Source organism: Cherax quadricarinatus, chromosome 6, assembly GCF_038502225.1.
Source record: "Cherax quadricarinatus isolate ZL_2023a chromosome 6, ASM3850222v1, whole genome shotgun sequence".
Lineage (NCBI taxonomy): Eukaryota > Metazoa > Arthropoda > Malacostraca > Decapoda > Parastacidae > Cherax > Cherax quadricarinatus.
This window is the reverse complement of record NC_091297.1, coordinates 10,096,499-10,124,427: the sequence shown is the minus strand read 5'-3', so window position 1 is coordinate 10,124,427 and position 27,929 is coordinate 10,096,499. Positions and strand designations below refer to the sequence as shown.

General features: G+C 40.2%; 1 protein-coding gene across 1 annotated transcript in view; it reads right to left on the bottom strand.

Annotated features, from left to right (window-relative positions):
• Window positions 1-15: 15 nt before the first annotated feature.
• LOC128693585 (alanine--tRNA ligase, mitochondrial-like) overlaps window positions 16-27,929 on the bottom strand; it is a 146,501-nt gene continuing 118,587 nt past the window's right edge. Inside the window, exons 11-12 of the mRNA XM_070082083.1 lie at window positions 10,059-10,244; window positions 16-1,964 (exon numbers count right to left, since the gene is read on the bottom strand). Coding sequence (XP_069938184.1) covers window positions 1,761-1,964; window positions 10,059-10,244 — 390 coding nt within the window. The 3' untranslated portion in view covers window positions 16-1,760. The remainder of the gene's footprint in view (window positions 1,965-10,058; window positions 10,245-27,929) is intronic.

The following is a 27,929-nucleotide window of genomic DNA, read 5'->3' as shown; positions in this document are numbered from 1 at the left end:
ACCACATCTGCAAGGATGGGTAATGAGAACCCTTAGAACTAGAGATGCCGAGCCCATGATTCTCTTCAAGTCGCTTGTTCTCTCTAGGCTGGAATATTACTGTACACTAGGGAGACACGCTCTCCCATCTCTGCATTGGCCATAATTGCCTTACCCATGGGTATCTCATGGAACGACACCCTATTCCTCTCTCTGAGGTTTGTCTGGTTCCTATAGCCCTTGTGGTTTAGCGCTTCTTTTTGATTATAATGATAATGTCAAGTTCCTATTTCAGTTCTTCACTTTCTTGTAGATTGCCTGGTTTACCAGCGGACTCGCAGGATTTACCTCCAGTGATGCTGCCGCCCTACCACTTTTACCTTATCTTCCCTTCTTGCAGACGCCCTGCCTATGACTTGTAGTCACTTTTTGTCAGCAACTGCTTTACTATACAAACTTTAACACACAGCCCTTCCACCCCTTTTCTCCCCTCACCTCTGATCCCCTTTCCACCTAGCTGTTTATAGCCCCAGCACTATTTTCTGCCGTGCAGCGCTGTATGACCCTTATCAGTTTAGCTTTTTTTTTTTTTTTTTTAACAAGTCAGCTGTCTCCCACCAAGGCAGGGTGACCCAAAAAGAAAGAAAATCCCCAAGAAGAAAATACTTTCATCATCATTCAACACTTTCACCTCACTCACACATAATCACTGTTTTTGCAGAGGTGCTCAGAATACAACAGTTTAGAAGTATATACATATAAAGATACACAACATATTCCTCCAAACTGCCAATATCCTAAACCCCTCCTCTAAAGTGCAGGCACTGTACTTCCCATTTCCAGGACTCGAGTCAGGCTATATAAAATAACCAGTTTCCCTGGATCCCTTCACTAAATATTACCCTCAACTCACTCCAACAGCTCGTCAGGTCCCAAATACCATTCATCTCCATTCACTCCTATCTAACATGCTCACGCATGCTAACAGCCCCTTTCAAGGTAGATGAAATTGCAGACCTGGAGAATATAGAGAGAACTTTCACAACACACAAAAGTACGATAAAGCACCTAAATTACTGGGAATGGTTGAAGTCCCTGGAATGCAGGTGAGAAAGATACATGATAATATACACTTGGAAAATCCTAGAGGGACTAGTCCCTAATCTGCACACGAAAATCACTCCCTATGAGAGTAAGACATGGCAGGAGATGCAACATCCCTCCCAGTGAAAAGAAGGGGTACTGTGAGTATGCTAAGAGACAACACAATAAGTGTTAGGGGCCCAAGACTGTTCAACTGCCTCCTGGCATACTTAAGAGGGGTTTCCAATAGACCCCTGGCTGTCTTCAAGAAAGTGCTGGACAAGCACCTAAAGTCAGTACCTGACCAGCTGGGCTATGGCTCATACATCAGTTTGTTTGCAGTAACAACCTGGTTTATCAGGCCTCGTTACAGACCAGGCCACAGGGGCATGGACTCCCGAAGTCCCCCTCCAGGTGTACTTCAGCACATGACAAGTGTGTGGCATCATTCCCTGTACATTTTGTACAATATTGTTTTAAGTGAAAAAAATGCAGTGGAGTCCTTTATTTGTAGAATGTTTCATCCTGCTGGAAGAAACATTGTATAGCTGAAGGCTTGCAGTCAAACATTTGTATTTTTTGTTTAATACTGTACAAAATGTATCTTACCAATGTTTTAGTGGAATAAAAACAATTGTATATTGCATGAAATGTAACAATAAACAAAATTATGATCACTGGTTCAGTATGCTTTCATCCTAATAAAATTTAGAAATATAATGTTCAGAGGCTTCAAGTGCCTCTCTTAATTTACTGTCAACATTGATGTGATCTATCTTTTGACTTCGAAAATTGCACACCAGTAAGGGATTCTGATATCTTGGAGCTGCCACTTTACCACCCAACACCTGACTCACACTGGTCATCCAAGCAGAGGCTGAGGCACCACACACTAACATTTCCTGAAATGTAACGTTTGTGAAATTGTTGAAAAATCACGAGTAAATAGAATGAAAATGTAAAGCAGAACCCTATTGTTTTTTAGTCCTAAAAAAGTACTAGACTTATATAGGTCATAGTGCTACAGAGCCCAACTGAATAATGAGACATTAAGACTTTACTAAACAGGAATGGCACTTAACCCTTTCAGGATCCAGAGGCCAAATTTCAAAGTGCACACCAGTGTCCAAGAATTTTCAAAAAATAATTTTGTTATTTTTTCTTATGAAATGGTAGAGAAACTTTTTCTGAAGATAATAAAACAAAAAGTATGAAATTTGATGGAAAATTGACGAAATTATGCTCTTGCGAATTTTGATGTGTCAGCGATATTTACGCATCGGCAATTTTGCCAACTTTGACTCCCATTTTAGGCCAGTTACCTTATTCCAGTCGACCAAATTCTTAGCTATTTCACTAGTATTACTTCTATTCTATCGATTGCTGTATAGCCCTTGTGGCTTAGCGCTTCTTTTTGATTATAATAATAATAATATTCTATCGATTGAGCACAAGAAATCGCCAAGTCAACTGTTTCAAAACTACAAAATAAAATGTTCGGAAATTGGTAATTTGGCCAATTTAATGCAAAGTTCAAAATATTCCAATTCAGGCATTCCTGGCACTAAACTAACATTTCCTCTGTTCATTAGTTACATTTTCAGGCTTTACAAATGAATTCCATTTTGATTTTTTATTCACATAATGAATTTTTATTCAAACCAAAAATAGAAGATTTACTGTGATACAATATTGTAGTAATAATTGTATAAATAATATCACCACATTTGTGAACATATATTAGACCCACCAGCTGGCGTGTATTAGGCGTGCGAGGTCAGTTGTTTACTCTTGAACATCTGCAAAAATTTAACATTTCCACTACTTTGAGCTCGGTTTCAAGCCATTTCCAATAATAAAACCAATCAAAATCATCTCTATTTCTGTAATATATCTTCCATTCTATCAAATGAGACCAAGAAATCGCAAATACAACCATAAAAAACATACGAAAAAACACTGCAAAATCGCTGTTTTAATCGAAAATTGTCTCCCATACGACGTCTCTGAACTCCGAAACACTTGAAGCAATCTCTGAATATATTGCAGAGACCAAACCATCAATGGACACTGATCCACCCTCTGTTCCTTCTCTTTCCTCTTTTCCATCTGCACAACTCCTTTCTTCACAACGCACCGTTCCTTCGCTACTTGAACGTTTTCCTTTGCCACCGCATGTGGACTTTTCCAACCCCTCTAGTCTGTAGGTACCCTTACCTGCGGATTTCAGGTATCTTTATTGTTGCCAATCATGGCCTATTTACAGTGGAATATTCGCGGCCTCGGGTAATCGGGGTGAGCTTCAGATGTTGCTCTCCCAGTTTTTCCCTGTTGGTGTTTGCTTACAGGAACCAAAATTACACTCTGCTGTTATCTATCCTATCTCAGGCTATAATTTATTGTATTCTTCAGATCCTTTTCCTGATGGGACCTTTAATGAAAGTACCCTTCTTCTTCACACTGATATTCCATACCATCAGCTATTTGTTCGTACTTCGCTGCATTACACAGCAGCCCGTATCCACTTGCATAGGTGGTATACACTCTGTTCTTTGTATCTCTCTCCTTCTCGGGCATTATCTATCCCAGATATTGCCTTTCTTGTTTCGTCATTACCACCACCACTTCTGTTACTTGGCGATTTTAATGCCCATCATTTCCTCTGGGGGGGGGGTCTCACTGTGATTCCCGAGGCATTCAGTTAGAGGCTTTTCTTGCTACCCCCCCCTCCATGTTTTAAATACAGGTACTCACACCCATTTTGATCCTCGGACTCATACTCTCTCTTGCATCGATCTCTCAGTCTGCTCCTCCTCCGCCACATTACACTTCATCTGGTCTGTTCTCCCGGATTTACATGACAGCAATCATTTCCCAATCATTCTTACTTCCCCTTCATATTCACCACCTCTTCGTAACCCACGCTGGCAATTTGATCAGGCAAATTGGAACCTTTACTCACAACTAACTGTTTTTAGTGAGGTTCCTTCTTTGTCCTCCATTGATGAACTTTTACACCTCTTCTCGTCCTCCGTTTTAACCGCAGCTTCTCATTCTATACCCCAAACTTCGGGCAGGCATTCTCAGAAATGAGTGCCTTGGTGGTCTCCTGCTTGTGCTCGTGCAGTACGTTTGAAACGCGCTGCGTGGGGCAGGTACCGGTACAATAGAACCATGGAGAGACTTCTAGATTTTAAGCAGAAGCGTGCGATCGCTCACTGTGTCATCCGTGACCCTAAACGCACTTGCTGGCGAGATTATGTCTCCACCATCACCTCTGCTTCCTCTATGAGTGCAGTCTGGAAAAAAGTAAGAAAAATCAGTGGTAAATATTCTCCTGACCCAGCTCCTGTTCTGCGGGTTGCCGGTGTTGATATAGCAAACCCACTAGATGTTGCCAATGAAATTGGCAGTCATCTGGTCCATATTTCTCAGGGGCTCCATCTATGCCCCTCGTTTCTTTCCTCAAAGTCTGCCAGAGAGTTAGCACCCTTGAACTTTTCTTCTCTCAGAGAAGAACAGTATAATGTGCCTTTTACACCTCAGGAACTGGAGGCAACACTCTCAGCTTGCCGATCATCAGCAGCTGGGCCTGACGACATTCATATTCATATGCTACAACATTTACATCAGTCAGCCCTTGCAGTCCTATTATGCCTTTTCAATCTTATTTGGTCACAGGGAGTTCTTCCACAGCTGTGGAAATCTGCCATTGTTCTCCCTTTCCGCAAACCGGGTACTACGGGACATGAAGCCTCCCACTATCGTCCCATTGCTCTTACCAGTGCAGTTTGCAAAGTGATGGAACGCCTGGTAAATAGACGTTTAGTGTGGTATTTAGAGACACACAACAGTCTCTCCACTCATCAATATGGCTTTCGTAAAGGCCGTTCTACCATAGACCCCTTACTACGCTTGAATACATATGTTCGTAATGCCTTTGCGAATAACCACTCAGTTATTGCCATATTTTTTGACCTTGAGAAGGCATATGACACAACTTGGAGGTATAATATTTTGGCCCAAGCCCACTCCTTAGGCCTTCGAGGCAATATACCATCCTTCCTTAAGAACTTTTTAACTGACAGACATTTCCGTGTTCGGGTTAATAATGTGCTCTCCCCAGACTTTATCCAAGCTGAAGGTGTCCCCCAGGGATGTGTAGAAAGCACAACACTTTTTCTCCGTGCTATAAATGATTTGGCCTCTAGTCTTCCATCCAATATTTGGTCATCACTCCATGTTGATGACTTTGCTATTGCATGTGCAGGCGCTGACTGTCACCTCATTACAGTTTCTCTCCAACATGCGGTCGACCATGTTTCCAATTGGGCCACCACACATGAGTTTAAATTTTCCAGTACCAAAACTCACCAAATTACTTTCACTAGACGCTCTGTCATCTCCGATCATCCTTTGTACCTCTATGGCTCCCGTATCCCTGAACATGATACAATCAGGTTTCTAGGCCTCCTCTTTGACCGTAGATTATCCTGGAAACCTCACATTACCTCTCTGAAGGCAACTTGTCACAGCCGGCTGAATCTTGTTAAAACCCTTGCTCATCTTTCATGGGGAGCTGATCGTCGAACTTTCCTTCGCCTACATTCCGCCCTCATTTTATCGAAACTTGATTATGGTAACTAGATCTATTCAGCGGCCTCTCCTGCTACTCTCTCTAGCCTTAACCCCATTCATCGCCAAGGATTACATTTATGCCTTGGTGCTTTACGCTCTTCCCCTGTTGAGAGCCTCTATGCAGAAGCGAACGTTCCATCCTTATCCGATCGCCGTGATGCCCATTGCCTTCGCTACTATGTACGCTCTCATGATCTCCGCAATCCTTCCATTTATAGGATGGTCACTGATATTAGTAGACATTAGTAGAGCCTGTGGAGACAAAGAACTTTGTCCTTGGAGGCAAAGAGGGGAATGTATGAGAGTATAGTTTTACCAATGCTCTTATATGGATGTGAAGCATGGGTGATGAATGTTGCAGCGAGGAGAAGGCTGGAGGCAGTGGAGATGTCATGTCTGAGGGCAATGTGTGGTGTGAATATAATGCAGAGAATTCGTAGTTTGGAAGTTAGGAGGAGGTGCAGGATTACCAAAACTGTTATCCAGAGGGCTGAGGAAGGGTTGTTGAGGTGGTTTGGACATGTAGAGAGAATGGAGTGAAACAGAGTGACTTCAAGAGTGTATCAGTCTGTAGTGGAAGGAAGGCGGGGTACGGGTCGGCCTAGGAAAGGTTGGAGGGAGGGGGTAAAGGAGGTTTTGTGTGCGAGGGGCTTGGACTTCCAGCAGGCATGCGTGAGCGTGTTTGATAGGAGTGAATGGAGACAAATGGTTTTTAATACTTGACGTGCTGTTGGAGTGTGAGCAGAGTAACATTTATGAAGGGGTTCAGGGAAACTGGCAGGCTGGACTTGAGTCCTGGAGATGGGAAGTACAGTGCCTGCACTCTGAAGGAGGGGTGTTAATGTTGCAGTTTAAAAACTGTAGTGTAAAGCACCCTTCTGGCAAGACAGTGATGGAGTGAATGATGGTGAAAGTTTTTCTTTTTTGGGCCACCCTGCCTTGGTGGGAATTGGCCAGTGTGACAATAAAAAAATTCTTTATTTGTTCGCCGCCCCTGTTTGCTCCGTCCCTTCTCTCTTCGCCTACATTCGCTCTTGTCTTCTCTTCAATTACCACCTCTCTATGTTCATGTAGCATCTCCCTTTTCCCTACCCCCCTGGGAAGTTCCAGCTGTTCGAGTCTGTTCTTTCTCACTCCCTTGCTTGAAAGCCCAACTGTCTACGGTAGCTTCCCGCTCTCTTTTTCTTGACCACTTCCACTCTCATTCTCATGTCATTGCAGTGTACATAGATGGCTCTAAGTCTTCTGACGGCTTAGGATTCGCAGCAGTGTTTCCGGACAGTGTCGTACGAGGGCATTTACTATCTTCGGTTAGTATCTTTACTGCTGAATTGTATGCCATTCTTGCAGCACTTATCTGTATTGCATCTATGCCTGTGTCATCATTTGTGGTTGTCTCAGACTCCCAAAGTGCTTTACAGGCTACACAGAAATTTGATACGCCTCACCCCTTAGTCCTCCGTATCCAACTTTGGCTACGCTGCATCTCTTCCAAGCATAAAGATATTGTTTTTTGTTGGGTCCCTGGTCATGTTGACGTACAGGGCAATGAACAGGCAGACACTGCTGCGCGGTCAGCAGTACATGGCCACCAGTTTCATATAGAGGTGTTCCATTTACGGACATTTGCTGCAATAGCTACCCACCTTCACACCCGTTGGCAACAACGTTGGTCTACTCTGCTCGGTAACAAACTTCAATCTATTAAACCGAGTATAGGTTACTGGCCGTCTTCTTGTCACCAGTGTCAAGGTTGGGAGACTACTCTCTCCTGTCTTCGCATTAGCCATACTCGTCTTACTCATGGTTATCTCATGGAGAGGCGCCCTGCTCCTCTCTGTGAGAATTGTCAGGTTCCATTATCGGTTAGCCACATTCTCTTAGACTGCCCACTTTATCAACGAGCACGCAGAATATACCTCCAACGTCGTCTTCGCTCCGCTGCTCTCTCTTTACCTTCCCTTCTCGCTGATGGATCCACCTTTCATCCGGACTCTCTCATTGACTTTTTGACAACAACTGACTTACTTCACAAACTCTGATGATACCTTCAGCCCTTTCTACCTCAATCTCTTGCTGCCCTCTACCCCCGCACTATCCCCTGCCCCGCTGTTTTCTGTAACCTACTGATCATCCCTTCCCCCTTCTACCGCCCAATACTCTCGCTTCCTTCCCTACCCTGCAGCGCTGCATAGCCCTTGTGGCTTAGCCTTCTTTTTGATTATAATAATAATAATAATAATTAATCGAAAATTATGGTCTCAGTTTTTTTCTCTCATTATGCACTGTGTGCTGCAGGATTTGTTTTATGTGGTGCACACACACCACATAGATGTATTCTCATATCCAGGCCCAAATTTATCGCTCACAGCTTATCAGAGTGAGCTGAGCTCATGGCGTAGATCTACGGTTTGGACCCTCAACATAAAGCTGTAGATCTACGGCACGGACCCTGAAAGGGTTAATGATCCCCACAGGTTTAGGACACTTGATTTTTTTAATACTACTATACATAATAATCTACTTGGTAACTGCCTGAAGGGCAGTTACTAAGTCAGAAAATTTCTTACCACTAATAACCTTCATGTTTAAACATGAGGTACTGCTAAAATCAAATTTAACCCATAGATCTATGGCTTTGAAGCCAGGGTCCAAGCTGTAGATATATGCCAAAATTCTAGCAGCTTCAAATTTAGCACGAGTAGGCTGGTAGGCCTACATCTAAGACAATGGGTCTGCATGGTCAGTGTGCGCAGTAAACAAAAAATCAGAGCACCCGCATTGCATTGTGGGAACGCCGTCTCAGTACATTTTGTTCATCATGCCTTGCGGCAAGGAAGCTCTCACTCCCTGGCAAATTGGGACTCTCCTCTTCCCAAGTGATAGTTCTAACACTGATGGAAGTGGATCTGAGGAGGAATTTTATGGTTTTGAACCATATGGTACATTGTACCATATGGTACCATATGATACAATGGTACCATATGATACAATGGTACCATGATACAATGGTACCATATGGTACAATGTACCATATGGTACCCTGTACCATATGCAATTCCAAGGGAACTGAGTACATACGTGGCCCTACACCTGAAACAGACAGTGAAAGTGACGATGATGTGGCTGCAATTGGGATGGATAGACCATATGCATCAGTAGGTGGTGGTGGTGCCACGAGCATGCAGTATGTGAGCGTGCAACATGCTGCACCAGTCCAGACTGGGACCCAAGCCGCTAATCAGCGGGTCCAGGGCAAAGTGCATCATCATCCACCGGTGGAAGGAAACAACTGTGGCTGAAATGTATGTACGTATTTGTTTTTTGCAACAATAATGCTTATGCCTCATGTCTATAAGCATAATATAAAATCATACTGGTCCACAGATGAGTAAGACACTACTGTGCATGACACCTTATTTCAAAGACTTTAACAGACTGCAGCAGTTCTAGGAACATGTCCAGTGACTCTATATATGTAAATATATAATAGAACATTACTAATGTACAACATTTTTGCATGTTTTTTGTTGTAAACAAATATTGTAAATGTAGATGAATGGTTCAGAGAACCGACAAGTTGATAAATTAGACACATATGTAACACTTGGGTATCTTTATTGAGGAAATGTTTCGCCACACAGTGGCTTCATCAGTCCATACAAAGTATGGACTGATGAAGCCACTGTGTGGCGAAACATTTCCTCATTAAAAATACCCAAGTGTTGCATATGTGTCTAATTTATCAAGTATTGTAAACAATATAATGATGAAAATATTAGTGTGATTATTGTGTTGAATACGAGTGTACATATATACATTATGCATTATATTGGTCTCACAGGCCACAAATGTTACTGGAAAAAAAAATTTGAAAAGAAAAAGGTAACATAAAAGGGGAAAAAAAATGCCACTTTACGGAAGTCACTTTTGTTGCTGCCACCCGGTAATTGAGGGTCAACTTCACGCCTCTATATCTTGGAAAGTACTCATCGGATTTTTTTTTTTTATTACCTCTAGAAAAATATTATCTTTAATTCTGTAAGATTTTTTTTTTTTTCGAAAATTCTTGGACCCTGGCTGTCACTCTGAGATTTGGCCTTTGTACCCTCAAAGGGTTAAAAAATTAACATTGGCAAAAAAAAAAAAAAAAAATAATTATGCAAGTAAAATTAAATATACATTATATATACATTCTAAAACTTTTTTTTATTTGCATGGATTGTTTTTAGCCAAAGTTCAAATGCTTAGTTCACCTTTATTACTCTTAGTGCTCACAAATGCGCCTGTCTTTGTCAAATGAGCTTAAAGAATATTAATGTGTAACAAAATAAAAAAAATATGAAGTACTCTATTACCTCAGGCATAATGGAGCGGCCCTTTATGATTCCTTCAGACTTTGCCAGTACAAGTACAGGTCGTTGCCCGGCAAGCACTGTAGCTTTACTTAATGTAGCTTTACTTCTTCCAAAGTCTGTCTTAAATAGATACATGATAGGACCATCCGGCTGCACACTAATGACTTCCTTCATCTCATTCACCATCTGAAATTTTAATTTCAACACAATCTATTACACAAAAGCTTATGAACTCCTTTCTCACAGACTGCTAGTATATTACATGTCTATTTGCTCTCATTTACCTACCAGTCTCATAATTCATGGGATCTCATGATATAAAATACCATTTCCTAAGACATGTGAATTATGAGTTCATATAAATGATCACTCAGTCAGTTATTAGACAACACACCCCCTCTCTTCAAAGGTTTCAACTCACTCAATGTACAAAACATTCACTCACACTACTGTACATACTATATATACAGGTCAGTCATAACAAATATAAACCCAACTCTGAAACTCTTCCTTGAAAACTGCAACATAAGTGATAGGCATAACACAAGATACAAGTATTATTTGATCCCCCATGTATGAATCAGCCTCGGTAAAAACCTCAGAACTCTCTGCCAGAAGATTTCAAAGGTTCCCTATTTGCCAACCACTTCAAACTAGTTAAAAAGCATCTCATCAATGTTATTCAAGACAGTAATATTCTATGTTCAAGCACATCCTAAAGCCTGCTCCTTGAGTTTTCATCTATCATTCATCCTCATGTACTAATGGTTACTGCTATTTTTCTATTCCTATATATTGTACCATGTGTTTTAACCTTTAAACTGTCTAAACTGTCCAAACGTAGATCTATGTTGTTACTGCTAGCACTCCAAATGTAGATCAACGTTTTATTTTTCCTGCCTCCAAATTTGGCATGATTGGCCTGAGATGCTTGGTCAGTATAGAATGGGTCTTAACACTCAGTGGGAGCACCAGTTCTATTGAGTGCCAGCTAGACCAAACAGCATAGCAAACACCAGGGATTCACTGATGCCATGTAGTATTAACACTCCCCTTTTAAAAGGAAAGTGATGTTGACCCCGAGTTTAGCGGCTTCGAGATGGGTTCAACAAGAAGACTAAAGACCACATAATATACCCAAATATTCCTTCAGCCTGTTCCACACTCTGAAGATATTCCTGTACTTGTGCCACCTGAGACATGGCAAATTTCATCAGAGTTTGATACCAGTGATTCTAAGGAGATGGAAGTAGACTATAAACCACCAACAAATGACAATCCCAAACCCTTCAACCAAGTTGAGCTCAATGACTTGGTGAGAGACCTTAACCTTCCAAAAGAAAGTGCACACCAAGCCCACAAAGAGAATCATCGTGGGCTTGGTGTCCCTAGTTTTGAAGGTTCTCATTATCCATCCTATCATTTTCCTAGCAGGTGCGGTAGATACATTGCTGTGGTCTTTGAAGGCGAGATCCTCTGACATTATCACTCCCAGGTCCTTCACATTACTTTTTCACTCTATTGTATGGTCAGAATTTGCTGTATACCCTGATACAGTTTTAATTTTCTCAAGTTTTCCATATCTGAGTAGTAGTTGAAATTTTTCTTCATTGAACTTCATATTGTTTTGAGTGGCCCATTTGAAGATTTGGCTGATGTCCGCTTGGAGTCTTGCGACGTCTTCGATGGAAGTCACTGTCATGGCAATTTGGGTGTCATCCCCAAAGGAAGACATGGAGCTATAGCTTACATCTCTGTCTATGTCAGATATGAGGATGAGGAATAGGATAGGAGCGAGTACTGTGCCTTTTGAAACAGAGCTTTTCACCGTAGCTGCCTCAGACTTTACTCTGTTTACTATTACTCTTTGTGTTCTATTTGTCAGGAAGTTATAGGTCCATTTACCAACTTTTTCTGTTATTCCTTTATCACGCATTTTGTGTTCTATTACACCATGGTCACACTTGTCGAAGGCTATTGCAAATTCTGTGTACACCCTCAACACCATTCTCAACGAGGAGCTGCTCAAAATTCTGACTTGGATGACAGCCAATAAACTTACACTTAACACTGACAAAACCTACTACATTATGTTTGGTAGCAGGGCAGGTGTTGCACAACTTAACATTAAGATCAACAACACTCTAATTGGCAGACATAATGAGGGCAAATTCCTAGGTCTATACCTTGACAACAACCTAAATTTCAGCACCCATATCCAACACATAACAAAAAAAGTATCCAAAATGGTGGGGATCCTCTCCAAGATATGATATTACGTGCCGCAAACTGCCCTTCTCACACTACCATTCACTCATTTATCCATACCTCACCTATGTTATTTGTGCTCGGGGATCAACTGCAGCAACACACCTAAAGCCAATAATAACCCAACAAAAAGCCGCAGTAAGAATAATCGCTAAATCTGATCCCTGGCAACACACCCCCCCCACTCTTCATAGATCTAAACTTACTCCCTGTTCAGAACATCCACACTTACTACTATGCAATCTATATCTACAGGACCTTAAATTCCAATATTAACCTTGACCTAAAATGCTTTCTTGATAGTTGTGACAGGATCCACAGGTATAACACCAGACACAAACATCTTCATGACATTCCCCATGTCCGACTAAACCTTTACAAAAATTCAATGTGTGTCAAAGGGCCTAAAATCTGGAACACCCTTCCTGAAAACTCTAGAACTGCAGACACATTCATCACTTTCAAAACTACAGTTAGAAAACATCTTATCTCCCTGATACACCTCGTCAACTAACTACATGAAAACTACCTGGTGGTTCACACTTACACTCACTCACCCATTGACTATAAACACAGAAATACAAATCTTAATCTTAAAATAATGAATCCTAACTAGTTATAAGTTTGCCTATGATACTCCAATATAGACACTATGTATTGTGCCCAAACAAAAGCATTCACATTGCTAAACTCATAAACTATAATGTAGTCACTTAGCCTTAATACCATAATCTGTAATAATTTAAAGTTAAGAATTAATCTAAGTCTGCCCAAAATGCCTAGCCATGCTAGGTGTCCTAGTGGCCCCCTCTGTAATTAGTATTTTAAAACATGTAAACCACACAATATCCAAAATCTGTAAATCCCGCATTGTAATCCTTGTAGAGAATAAACTTGATTGATTGACTGATTGATTAATATATCTGATCTGTATTCTGTTTATCCTCTACAGCATCCAGGACCTTGTCATAGCGGTCCAGTAGCTAGGACAGGCAGGAGCAACCTGCTCTAAGCCTGTGTTGCCCTGGGTTGTGTAATTGATGGGTATCCAGGTGGTTGGCAATCTTGCTTCTTAGAACCCTTTCGAAGATTTTTATGATATGGGATGTTAGTGCTATCGGTCTGTAGTACTTTGCAATTGCTTTACTGCCACCTTTGTAGAGTTGGGCTATGTCTGTTGTTTTTAGTGAGTGTGGGATGACCCGTGCCCATGTTTCCTCTCCATAGACTGCTGAAGGCACGTGACAGGGGCTTCTTGCAGTTCTTGATGAATGCCTGAGTTAGTACTAGTCTGGGCCTGAGGCAGAGTGTGGAAGCTGGTATGTCATTTATTGTATTTTTCAGTCTTGTGGTGTTAGTATAACATCTGAGATTTGAGATGACCAAATTCTTTTGGTCTCATACATAAAGAATCACTGACCACTAATTCTAAGTCTGGGTAGCAGCCGCTGAACAGTGAGTCAGATGCACTCTTAGTGATCTCGCCATTTCTCTTGGCTGCTAACTGTGTATATCCCATCTCATTTAAGCAGGGGCCTAACATTGGATGTTGTTTACTTTAGATTTGCATAGGAGAAGTAGTGCATTTTGCCTTTTCCAATTCTCATGACCTTTAGTTCTTCCCGCGACTTTTGTCTCCTGTAAGATTCCTTCTAGCTTAAGTTCGGAGATTTGCAACTTCACTGACCAGTGCCTCCCTTCGTGATTTCAGATATACTGACTCTCTCAGCAGCTCTGGTGACTTTTGCCTTCGGGCCTGTATAGGAGCTGCCTCTCTGCCTCTATTTACATCTTCTCTTTCTTTTCTTAATGCAAATGTGTCTTGAGCAGATCTTCAGAACCACAGTTTATTTTTCTAGGCAAAAGGTTTGGATCTAGTTGTTTAGGATATCCTCCTATCTTGTTTCTACGACATGGTTGACGGTTCCTCATTATATGTTTTTTAAGTATTAGTTGAATTTTTGCGAAGACATCCCCGCGACTGCTCACATTTTACTGGTCAGAAGCCCTGGTTATGATGTCTGTTCTCATTATGTTGGGGGATCTGAGTGCATTGTCTTCGATATGCTATATTACGTATCAGATCAGCTGGCTCTAGTGAAGATGAGGTCCAGCATATTTTCTAGTCTTGCTGGTTTAAGGTGAATTTGCGCAGAGGTTTATTAGCTACGGTGAATTCATCTGAGCTGCCTCTGAGTGGATTCCTTGCTGTACATATTTAAGTGGCACTCTCCCACTTGAGACACAGTCAGCTTCTTGAAAAAATGTAGACGAAAGAATAAAATAATTACACTGAGTGTATAATGACAAACTGGTAAACTGAAACAGATTTATGAAAAGCAATCTGAATTAAGTTTTAAAAGTATACAAATTATTAATAAAAAAAGTAGCACAAATGAGCTACCAGGAAGTAAAGTAGAACCCAATCACTTCTAAGTAGAAACTATGAAATTATAGTAGTTAAAAGAAAAAACTTAATGGCGGGCGAAGGATATGTTCAAGTGGATACTGGTCTGAGCATCGAGCAGGCATGTGTCAGCATGTTTGATTCGAGACTAGTTTTTGTGATTTAATTTGCTGGATACGCTTATTGTCGTCTTCACCATAAACTGAGGTCTTGGAGGTAAAGTGAGAGGTGGTTTGAAAATGGGTGAGGTGCTGCAGTTCAGAGTATCACACAATTTGTGATGATCTATGTACTTACAAAGACATCTTGAGAATGAGCGATGGTGAATGCATTTCCTTCTTTGAGTTACTCCGTTTTGGTGGAAACAGCTGTGTTACAAATAGAATAAATGAAAGGAGATGTGCTACTCATATAAACCTCCTGCAAACAGTAGAAGCCATTAACCCTTGACTGTTTCGGCTCGCATACATTAGCCTTACGCCACTGTTTCGACAGATGAACAATGAAATTCTAGCCTTTGATTGGAACTTTGTATAGAAAGGGGTTTAGTTATAGGTAATATATATTTTAAGAAAAAGAGGATAATACAGCATACAAGATATGATGAGATTTAAAGACAGAATGCAAGTTGATTGCGTATTGCAGATAAAAGACTGTTGAGTAGACTTGCAGATGTATATGTTTATAGAGGGGCCATGATATATCAGATCACTTTAGTTGTGGAGCTACACTGAGAGTAAAGATAGATGGGATACAAGCGATAACAGGCTAATTGTGAAGAGATAGTAAGGTTTATAAACTAAAAGAGAGTGCAGTTAGGTAAGATATAACAAAACAGCTATTGAGATAGATGGGCTAACAGATGGAAGGTGCAATGGGCTAAGAGGTATGGGGTAGGTTTAAAATGTAGTGTTAGAGGTTCAGCAGAAGTTTGTGGTTACAGGAAAGTAAAAGTGGAGGGAAGAGGAGCGACAGGAATGGGATGATGAAAGAGGGTGGTGGAGAAAAGTTAGTATATGAGAAGTTTTTCTTAGAAAGTAGAAGTGATGCATAGAGGGGAAGAGTATATGGAGTTGAGAGAGGTTAAGAGGAGTGGTGAAGCTAAATGTAAAAAGAGAGCAAATGAGAGATAAGTGAGATGTTATCACAACTTTGTTAGAAAATAAGAAAAGTTTTGGAGTGAGATTAATGCTTAAGAAAGCCGAGAACAAATGGATTGCCAGTTAAAACAGAGAGGAGAGTTATTAAATGGAGAGTTAGAGGCACAAGATGGAGGGAATATTTTGAGTGAATTGTTAAATGTTGATGAAGATAGGTTGCATTTCATGTATAGGACAAGGAGGAATACATCTTGCAGGAGGAGGAAGATTTAGTTGTGAGTGTGGGGAAGTTCGTGGAGGCAGTAGGTAAAATGAAAGGATAAGGCAGCCGGGATTGATGGATAAAGATAGAAAATGTTAAAAGCAGGTGGAGGTTTTGGAGGAGCAGCAATTATTTAATAAATGTATGAAGAGGTAAGGTACTCTAGGATTGCAGAGATGCATAGTTCCTTTGTATAAAGGCAAAGGGATAAAAGAGTGCAAAAATTATAGGGGATGTCGTTGAGTATACCTGCAAAGTGTATGTAGGAGCACATGAAAGAATTCAAGAGTAAGATTTGAGAATAGATAGCAGATGAACAAGGAGGCTTTAGGAAAGGTAGGGGGTGTGGACCCAGGTGTTTACAGCTGTAAACATATATGAAATATTTAGATAAGGCTAAAGAGGTCTTTGTGGCATTTATGGATTTGAAAAGGAGTGACAAGGTAGATAGGGGCAATGTGGGCAGATGTTGTAAAAGTGGCTGTGAGATATATTGAAAGCAGCAAGAGTTTTACGGTGGATAGTGAGGCCTAAGTTAGAGTATGTAGAAAGAGGGAAATTTTTTTCCAGTAAAATAGTCTTAGAGCGGTTGATGTGATGTCACCGTGGTTGTTTGTTACATTTATAGATGGGGCTAGGCATGCAATGCGAGGTCTTGCAAGAGGCGTGGAGTTAAAAGATAAAGAATCACACACAGTGGTTGTCACAGCTGTTCTTGCTGATGACACTGTGCCTGGGAGATTCTAGAAGTTGCAGAGATTGGTGATGAATCTGCAGGGGTGTGTGAAGAAAATGAAAGGAATACAGAAGAGAAAATACAGGAATAACAAAAGACAGGATAAAGATTGAATACTGCATTGGAGGGAGAGAGTATGAGGAGGTGGAAATGGCCCAGATATCAGATAATGGCCAGCGGATGGGTCTATGGTAAAGAGCTGAGAGGTGAACTGGCAGAATTGATGAGGGGAAAAGATATGCATTTAGGAGTTTGTGGAGATGTTAACCAACCCTATGCAAAGAGGACCATGAGAGATAGTTTTACCAACGCTCATGGGTGTGAAGTGGGGCAGATGGAATGCTGGGCATGAGGAGAAGGTTTGATGGTGGAGATGTCATGTCTGAGGGCAAATGTGTGGAATAAAGAGAATGCAGAGAATTCAGAGTTTGGAAGTTAGGAGGAGGTGCGGATTACCAAAACCAAGGTTCAGAGGGCTGAGGAAGGGTTGTTGAGGTGGTTCGGACATGTAGAGAGAAATTTCTGGAGCGAACAGAATGGGACTTCAGAGGTATCAGTCTGCAGTGGAAGGAAGGCGGGTAGGGGGTCTGCCCAGGAAACGGGCTGGAGAGGGGGTAAAGGAGGTTTAAAGTAGGGGCTTGGACTTCCAGCAGGCGCGGAGCGTGTTTGATAGAGTGAATGGAGACAATGGTTTTAATACTGACTTTGCTGCTGGCGTGATGTGCAACATTTAGTGAAGGGGTTCAGAAACCGGCAGGCCGACTTGAGTCCTGAGATGGGAAGTACAGTGCCTGCACCTGAAGGAGGTGTTAATGTTGCAGTTAAAAACTGTAGTGAAGCACTCCTTCTGGCAAGACAGTGATCGAGAATGATGGTGAAAGTTTTTCTTTTTCGCCACCCTGCCTTGGTGGAATCGCCAGTGATAATAATAAAAAAAAATTTATGCTTCAAATCAAGTATGAGAAAGTTGTAGGCCTACATATAAAATAGATCGGGTCTGTGTGGTCAGTGTGCACCATAAAAATCACATAATGCAGGCATAATGAGAAAAAAACTCCGATCGGTTTGGCAATAAACGCCGACTTTGAGGTGTATTTTCATAGTATTTATCGCTTTTATTCGCTCATGGTCCACGTGATAAAATTGGAAAACATAATACAGAAATAGAGATGATTTTGATTACTTCACAACAGCACTAAACTGGAGCTCAGCAGTGAGTCGTCTGATTTTTACCAATGTTCAGAGTAAGCAAATCAAGCACCACACGTCCAATACATCAACTGGGGGTCTAATATTCTTCTTGATCAGTATTTGATATTATTTATACCATTTTTACAATAATGCAGAAGTTCATAACAGTAAATTTTGTATTTTTGTATGAATAAAATCAAAAATAGAAAGCAAGCAGTAATATAAGAGGCCTATTGACATGACTAATGAATAGAGAATATGTTGTTTTAGTACAAGAATGTCTACATTATTTATTCTGACCCCATTTTGAAATTGGTATCTTTTTTTTAATTTGGCGTTAAATTGGCCAAAGCCGTCAATTTCTGACCACTATTGGGTAGTTCAAATCGGTAAATGGGCGTTTCTGTACTCAACTGATAGAAAAAATGGATTTCTAAAAATAGCTATGACTTTGGTCAATCAACAACGGAATTGGTCAAAACAGGGCTCAAAGTCGAAGCGGTAAATTGCTGATGCGATATGGAACTACCACGGAGCCGCACCTGCAGTTTTGACCAAATTTTTGCAATTTTTTAAAGTCATTAATATCAGAAAAGATTCTATCATTCTATAAGAATTTTTTTTTTTTTTTCAAAAATTTTATGACATAGAATGACAGTTTCAGAAAGGGGCTGCAACAGTCAAATAAGTAAGGAAGAAATAATCATCAGTTTGTAATAGATAAAGTATTACTGAGGTTATGTTGATGCAGAAGGACGATAATAGGTAGAGCTGTGAAATAAGCTGCAGGCAGAAAAGAAAAACATATTTTCTGAGCTTCTATTTTTATATTTCATTTTTTGGACTCACCAATTTACCATACAAACATATTAACTTCTCTGTACTGTACAGTACATAAAATATAATTCCAAAGGAACACTAACTCTCCTTATTTGCACTTCCTCTATACCCTCAAAAGTCTTGTGAATTGTTTGTACCCACAATTTAGTGCATGTACAAGATATGGTATCATCAAAAATAATTTTATTTAGATGTACCATGCTTGAAGGTCCCATCAAAGTTGGGATAATCTAAACATAAATGATGAAAAAATTTTTATAATAAAACTGGAAATGATATGTAGTATTGTATTATAAAGAATTTAAAATTATTAAAGATATCAAAAACTTTGAGATATATAACATTTGCTTAACCTTACCTCATAATGGGAATCTTACTTACCATCATTACAAGTGCAGTAAATATTTGAAATTAATTATTATAATAAAAAGATTGGGGATGATTTTACACTCCATGAAATACATGCATACTTTATCAAATAGTAAGAAAAATTTATTGATCATAATGGGCACTCAAACATAAAATCTGACATGGATGACATTTTTATCTGGGCCTTTATTTTAAACATGATAGGTTTTTCACAAAAAAAAAGAACATAATACAGGCAAGCCCCTAAATCTATAAGCTTTGTAATCCAGGAAATTTGATTATGCAACATTTTTGCCAGAGGTATCTGGTGGAGAACTATGATTATTCCCAAGAGTTTTAACAGTACTCATTTTTGTTTAGCACATCACTTACAAATTGAAAAAAACCAGCCAGAGAATTTGTCAAAACGAGGCAGTTTTCTGTCACTTACTTTCTGGTAAGATAGTGATAGAGTAAATCATGCTTTTGGAAAAAAGAGCATTAAATATCACTCTAATATAATTTACCACTTATCATATTTGTGCTTAGGATCTACCAAGGCCAATCACTCATACCTTTAATAACTCCAACAAAAGTTATGTGCCAGACAACACACCCTACCACTCTCAAAGTTTGAACTTTATATACAAAATATAAACACATGTTATTAGTTTACTATATACAGGTACACCTACCTCCAACTTACAAACTCGAGTTCGGTTCCTAGAAGCCAAATAAGTCTAAATGGTCAAGTCGAACTTTTTTTACTACTGGAATATCAAATAAAAACATTTTGTAATGACTTTATTTATTGTTTTATTTTGGTATTTAAGTGTTTTACTTTACTTTTTATGTTGTTAGTAATTGCATTTTATATTGTAAGGTTTAGGATAAACACTGGGGTACAAATACAAATAGTTGCTTATTTCCCTGTAAATTTGGCATAAAACACGTCATAAGTCGAGTGGTCGAAGCTTCCAGTAGGTCAAGTCTGATGGTAGGTATACAGAACATTTATCTAACATAAACCTCCGCTCAAACTTCTCAAGACAGCTACACCAGAGCACACAGACAACACGAGGCACAAAAACTTTTTTGACATCCTCGTGGTTCATCCTACACTACAACTAAATGCATATAAGTCAGTTCTGGAACTTCTTTGCCCAATCCATACTGTAAAAGTGTTGTTCCTGCTCCATAAATCAATCGTGAGGACTATGCTTAAAAATCATCTCATCTTCAATAATAACTATACTCCATCTATGCTAATTCCCAACCAAATTTGAAGCAATCTCCCAAATATTTTATTATTCCTATCTATTAAATCATTATTACAAATTTCAAAAAGTATATTTGTACTACCTCACATTAATAATTGAGTAAAATACTGAATATCTGAATTGTCTAGACTTTAGTAGTCTTAAGTACAGCCTCTCCTACTTAGCGACGCACTAGCTCTATCACATGAGACTCTGACTTACTTAAGGCAGGCTCTCTGACCTGCATGCATAACTAAAATAATGTATATTAGGTTTCAGATTTCCATTCTGTTTATTGCAATATACGTACACTACTGTATAAACATTTAAAATATACTATACAGTATAAAGGTGCAAAGATGATAATAAAACAACATCGGTATACTGACTCACACCCACTACCCTTATAGTATGCTCCTCACTTAGTATGACGAATTTGTTTACTGAGGGTCTTAGAAATGGAGCCCACTCACATGAGGAGAGTTGTAATAGTTAAGTCTACCCAAAATGCCTCAGCATGATAGTAGCTTTCTTTGTACTTATTAAATTATGAAATGTAACACACATTGTAAATCTTTTTGCAAAAGAAATAACTTGGTTTTATTTTTTTTTTTATTATCACACCGGCCGATTCCCACCAAGGCAGGGTGGCCCGAAAAAGAAAAACTTTCACCATCATTCACTCCATCACTGTCTTGCCAGAAGGGTGCTTTACACTACAGTTTTTAAACTGCAACATTAACACCCCTCCTTCAGAGTGCAGGCACTGTACTTCCCATCTCCAGGACTCAAGTCCGGCCTGCCGGTTTCCCTGAATCCCTTCATAAATGTTACTTTGCTCACACTCCAACAGCACGTCAAGTATTAAAAACCATTTGTCTCCATTCACTCCTATCAAACACGCTCACGCATGCCTGCTGGAAGTCCAAGCCCCTCGCACACAAAACCTCCTTTACCCCCTCCCTCCAACCCTTCCTAGGCCGACCCCTACCCCGCCTTCCTTCCACTACAGACTGATACACTCTTGAAGTCATTCTGTTTCGCTCCATTCTCTCTACATGTCCGAACCACCTCAACAACCCTTCCTCAGCCCTCTGGACAACAGTTTTGGTAATCCCGCACCTCCTCCTAACTTCCAAACTACGAATTCTCTGCATTATATTCACACCACACATTGCCCTCAGACATGACATCTCCACTGCCTCCAGCCTTCTCCTCGCTGCAACATTCATCACCCACGCTTCACACCCATATAAGAGCGTTGGTAAAACTATACTCTCATACATTCCCCTCTTTGCCTCCAAGGACAAAGTTCTTTGTCTCCACAGACTCCTAAGTGCACCACTCACTCTTTTTCCCTCATCAATTCTATGATTCACCTCATCTTTCATAGACCCATCCGCTGACACGTCCACTCCCAAATATCTGAATACGTTCACCTCCTCCATACTCTCTCCCTCCAATCTGATATTCAATCTTTCATCACCTAATCTTTTTGTTATCCTCATAACCTTACTCTTTCCTGTATTCACCTTTAATTTTCTTCTTTTGCACACCCTACCAAATTCATCCACCAATCTCTGCAACTTCTCTTCAGAATCTCCCAAGAGCACAGTGTCATCAGCAAAGAGCAGCTGTGACAACTCCCACTTTGTGTGTGATTCTTTATCTTTTAACTCCACGCCTCTTGCCAAGACCCTCGCATTTACTTCTCTTACAACCCCATCTATAAATATATTAACCACGGTGACATCACACATCCTTGTCTAAGGCCTAATTTTACTGGGAAAAAATTTCCCTCTTTCCTACATACTCTAACTTGAGCCTCACTATCCTCGTAAAAACTCTTCACTGCTTTCAGTAACCTACCTCCTACACCATACACTTGCAACATCTGCCACATTGCCCCCCTATCCACCCTGTCATACGCCTTTTCCAAATCCATAAATGCCACAAAGACCTCTTTAGCCTTATCTAAATACTGTTCACTTATATGTTTCACTGTAAACACCTGGTCCACACACCCCCTACCTTTCCTAAAGCCTTGTTCATCTGCTATCCTATTCTCCGTCTTACTCTTAATTCTTTCAATTATAACTCTACCATACACTTTACCAGGTACACTCAACAGACTTATCCCCCTATAATTTTTGCACTCTCTTTTATCCCCTTTGCCTTTATACAAAGGAACTATGCATGCTCTCTGCCAATCCCTAGGTACCTTACCCTCTTCCATACATTTATTAAATAATTGCACCAACCACTCCAAAACTATATCCCCACCTGCTTTTAACATTTCTATCTTTATCCCATCAATCCCGGCTGCCTTACCCCCTTTCATTTTACCTACTGCCTCACGAACTTCCCCCACACTCACAACTGGCTCTTCCTCACTCCTACAAGATGTTATTCCTCCTTGCCCTATACACGAAATCACAGCTTCCCTATCTTCATCAACATTTAACAATTCCTCAAAATATTCCTTCCATCTTCCCAATACCTCTAACTCTCCATTTAATAACTCTCCTCTCCTATTTTTAACTGACAAATCCATTTGTTCTCTAGGCTTTCTTAACTTGTTAATCTCACTCCAAAACTTTTTCTTATTTTCAACAAAATTTGTTGATAACATCTCACCCACTCTCTCATTTGCTCTCTTTTTACATTGCTTCACCACTCTCTTAACCTCTCTCTTTTTCTCCATATACTCTTCCCTCCTTGCATCACTTCTACTTTGTAAAAACTTCTCATATGCTAACTTTTTCTCCCTTACTACTCTCTTTACATCATCATTCCACCAATCGCTCCTCTTCCCTCCTGCACCCACTTTCCTGTAACCACAAACTTCTGCTGAACACTCTAACACTACATTTTTAAACCTACCCCATACCTCTTCGACCCCATTGCCTATGCTCTCATTAGCCCATCTATCCTCCAATAGCTGTTTATATCTTACCCTAACTGCCTCCTCTTTTAGTTTATAAACCTTCACCTCTCTCTTCCCTGATGCTTCTATTCTCCTTGTATCCCATCTACCTTTTACTCTCAGTGTAGCTACAACTAGAAAGTGATCTGATATATCTGTGGCCCCTCTATAAACATGTACATCCTGAAGTCTACTCAACAGTCTTTTATCTACCAATACATAATCCAACAAACTACTGTCATTTCGCCCTACATCATATCGTGTATACTTATTTATCCTCTTTTTCTTAAAATATGTATTACCTATAACTAAACCCCTTTCTATACAAAGTTCAATCAAAGGGCTCCCATTATCATTTACACCTGGCACCCCAAACTTACCTACCACACCCTCTCTAAAAGTTTCTCCTACTTTAGCATTCAAGTCCCCTACCACAATTACTCTCTCACTTGGTTCAAAGGCTCCTATACATTCACTTAACATCTCCCAAAATCTCTCTCTCTCCTCTGCATTCCTCTCTTCTCCAGGTGCATACACGCTTATTATGACCCACTTCTCGCATCCAACCTTTACTTTAATCCACATAATTCTTGAATTTACACATTCATATTCTCTTTTCTCCTTCCATAACTGATCATTTAACATTACTGCTACCCCTTCCTTTGCTCTAACTCTCTCAGATACTCCAGATTTAATCCCATTTATTTCCCCCCACTGAAACTCTCCTACCCCCTTCAGCTTTGTTTCGCTTAGGGCCAGGACATCCAACTTCTTTTCATTCATAACATCAGCAATCATCTGTCACCATTGAGCACAAGAAATCGCCCAATCAATTACAGCCTCTCCTCACTTAGCGACATACTCGCTTACCAATGCCTCGTGACTTATGATGGGCTCTGACCAGTATTCATACTCTAAATAATGCATATTAAAGCTGATTTCATTCTGTTTATTTAAATATACAGTACACTACTGTATAAACATTTAAAATATCGTATACCAAAAATGTTATAAATGGTGCAAAGGCGACATTAAAACAATATCAAAGATGGTTGACACAAACTCTCTACCATTATAGTATGCTCCTCACGAATGATGAATTCATTTAATGATATGTTGTCTTACGAATGGAACTCCACAATAGGGTGAGAGGAGGCTGCATTTCAACTACCCAACAGTGGAGACGCTAACAAAGATTTTCTATACAAAACCAGACAACACTAAATGCACTAGAGAAGGAAGAAACTTCTGCAATTTGTTACCAAGCAAACCCTAAACCAGCACACATGTATGGTTTACCCAAGACTCCATAAACACAATATTCCTCTCAGACCTATCACGTCAGGAATAGGCAGTGCTTCTCACACAAACTAGCCGGAGTTCTGCTAAACATCTTTCCTGCTCTTCTGGGAACCATCAGCCCCGCCATCTTAAACACCCAGGCGACCTTCTCAACCAGATCTCGTAACCTCTCCATCCGTGAATAAGAAACTAAGCAGTTTGATGTGACTTCCTCTTTCACAAAAGTACTCTACCATGTGCTTCATCGAGGTTCTACGACGCAAAGTAAATCTGTGACCTTAATCTTCCTTCTACTCTCCCGGATTTTGTTGATTTGATTGAACTCTGTGTTAATTTCAACTGTTTTTCTTTCAATAACAAGCTCTACAAACAAACCTACGCATGGGAATGGGGCCCCCATAAGTGCCGCCCTAGCCAACTTGTACATGGAACACCGAGTCCGAACACTTCGCCAACATCATCCCTTCAAGCATCACTTGGTTACAAGCATGCGGACGATGTCCCTCTAATAACTCCAAAACGCTTCTTGATGTACGTGGATCTTCAGCGCTCAACGAAAGGAACCGTGATCCAGTTTACACTAGAAGAAGAGTCCAATGATTGCTTACCTTCCTCGACGCCCCTTGGTCTACAGTAAAAGCAGACAACAACCTAAGATTTCAAGTTTATCGGAAACCACTAATAAAAATGATCTCACGCAGACTTCTATTCCAGCCAAGATACTACACTGTGAAATAATACTGGTTTTTCCTAAGAGAGCAATTTAATTTAGGTCCTGAGTTTCTTGACGAGGAATGTACATACATTCACCAAACATTCACTGGAGTTACATTTTCCTTCCTTTTTTCATCAAAAACTGCAAGAAAAGAGCCTTCAGATCACACTCTACGCATCAACACCACTCCCAACAAAGTTATAATTCTTCCCAACAGCCAGGTTGCACTGAACGCCCCAAAAGCACTGCTGCCACCAGAGTCACCGCTTTCTAGCACTTCAACAAAGGATCTAACCAGGACAAAATCTAAGCACCACTAACCAGTCAATGCAGGAGTTTACATCATACTCCTGTGGAGGCTGTGACAAGATTTACGCAGAGGAAACAGCAAGAAATCTCCGACACCCGCCAATGAACACATTGACGCATGTAGGAACGAGTAACTTGAACAACGCCGTACAACACCTAGTCTCCACCAATCGCTCCTAAGGAAACGCAGAGACGCCAATTAGTGATCAAAGAACCATTCTCCGCGAGACGCAGCGTCTCAATCAGCACTGATCGCTGTTTCTCAAATACAATTAAACAAAACAACGCAGCTTCACCATCTCCAAGTTCCAGTAAGAACTCTCCTGAAAACAGTAACCCCACATCACATAGTCTCTCCTGTTATACTACACAAAGCATTACTACAGAGAGTGAATGACTGAAACAAGCTGCTCTTTCCAGTCTATATTTGTCCAACCTATTTTTATGTTACCTAAGTAATAGCTTTTATATCCTTTTATTTTATGTATTTAATTCAATTGCTCTACCATATTGTATTATTTTTATCACTACCACTACTACTAATACTACTACCACTAGTGAACACTTAAAAATGGTACTTCACTGGTATTGAACCTCACTCTGAGCCTTTATATGCCCTCTGTGTCCGCGGTATTGTTTGTAATGGTTTGATAAAGCTCCTGGAGCTAAACGCTGCCACAATAAATGCCTTCACATTAGTTGCACTTGTGTCCTTTTCCTTTACATATTGTCGGTAATTCTACCAACTTTTATTACAATCTGTAAACTATTTCATGTTTCTTCACATTTTTAGGTGCTTTTTTCATATTATCTGTATAAACACCATTGGGCTTGAGAAGGTTAATAATAACAGCCAACAAAAAGAAACTGGTTGGAACAAATTAAGTTTGAGTAATGAGATTCCACTATAAATATCAAGAGATCAAGGCTTGCAATGAAATATCCAAAAGTCAGGTAGTCACATGCTGAATCTCTGTTGATTAGATTTATACCAAAGTGTCTATGCATTAGTTACCTCTTTAATACTCAGTATTAATTTCTTTAGGATTAGCACTTGCCATTCTTCAACTGCTGAAGAACTAATGAAGCATTTGCTTCGTTTTTTCTGCTGCTGTTTCACCACACACACAACGAATACGGGTATTGCCAATCCCAGCCGTATTCTGGTGAAATGAATATTATCAATACAAAAAATATATTTATAAAATTTATCCTAATATTGGTGCTCACCGGAAATGAAACATACATAGCACAAGAGATCTGGATATAAATCACCTGGTATATATTATATTTAGTATGTATATGAAAGGTGATCAGGATAAAAAAATTAGGTAATGAAAGATTGGATATCAGATAGGAGGGAGAGAGTATGGAGGTGAATGTATTCAGATATTTAGGAGTGGACGTGTCAGCAGATGGGTCTACGAAACATGAGGTGAATCACAGAATTGATGAGGGAAAAAAGGTGGGTGGTGCATTGAGGAGTCTGGAGACAAAGAACTTTATCCATGGAAGCAAAGAGGGGAATGTATGAGAGTATAGTTATAAGAGGGGTTGTTGAGGTGGTTTGGTCATTTAGAGAGAATGGATCAAAGTAGAATGACATGGAGAGCATTTAAATCTATAGGAGAAGGAAGGCGGGGTAGGGGTTGTCCTCAAAAAGGTTGGAAGGAAGGGGTAAGGGAGGTTTTGTGGGCGAGGGGCTTGGACTTCCAGCAGGCGTGCATGAGCGTGTTCGATAGGAGTAAATGGAGACGAATGGTATTTGGGACCTGATGATCTGTTGGAGTGTGAGCAGGGTAATATTTAGTGAAGGGATTCAGGGAAACCGGTTATTTTTATATAGCCGGACTTGAGTCTTGGAAATGGGAAGTACAATGCCTGCACTCTAAAGGAGGGGTTTTGGGATATTAGCAGTTTGGAGGGATATGTTGTGTATCTTTATACGTATATGCTTCTAAACTGTTGTGTTCTGAGCACCTCTGCAAAAACAGTGATTATGTGTGAGTGAGGTGAAAGTGTTGAATGATGATGAAAGTATTTTCTTTTTGGGGATTTTCTTTCTTGTTGGGTCACTCTGCCTCGGTGGGAGACAAGCCGACTTGTTGAAAAAAAAAAAAAATAGTTATACCAATGCTCTTATATGGGTGTGAAGCATGGGTGGTGAATGTTGTGACAAGGAGATGTCATGTCTGAGGGCAATGTGTG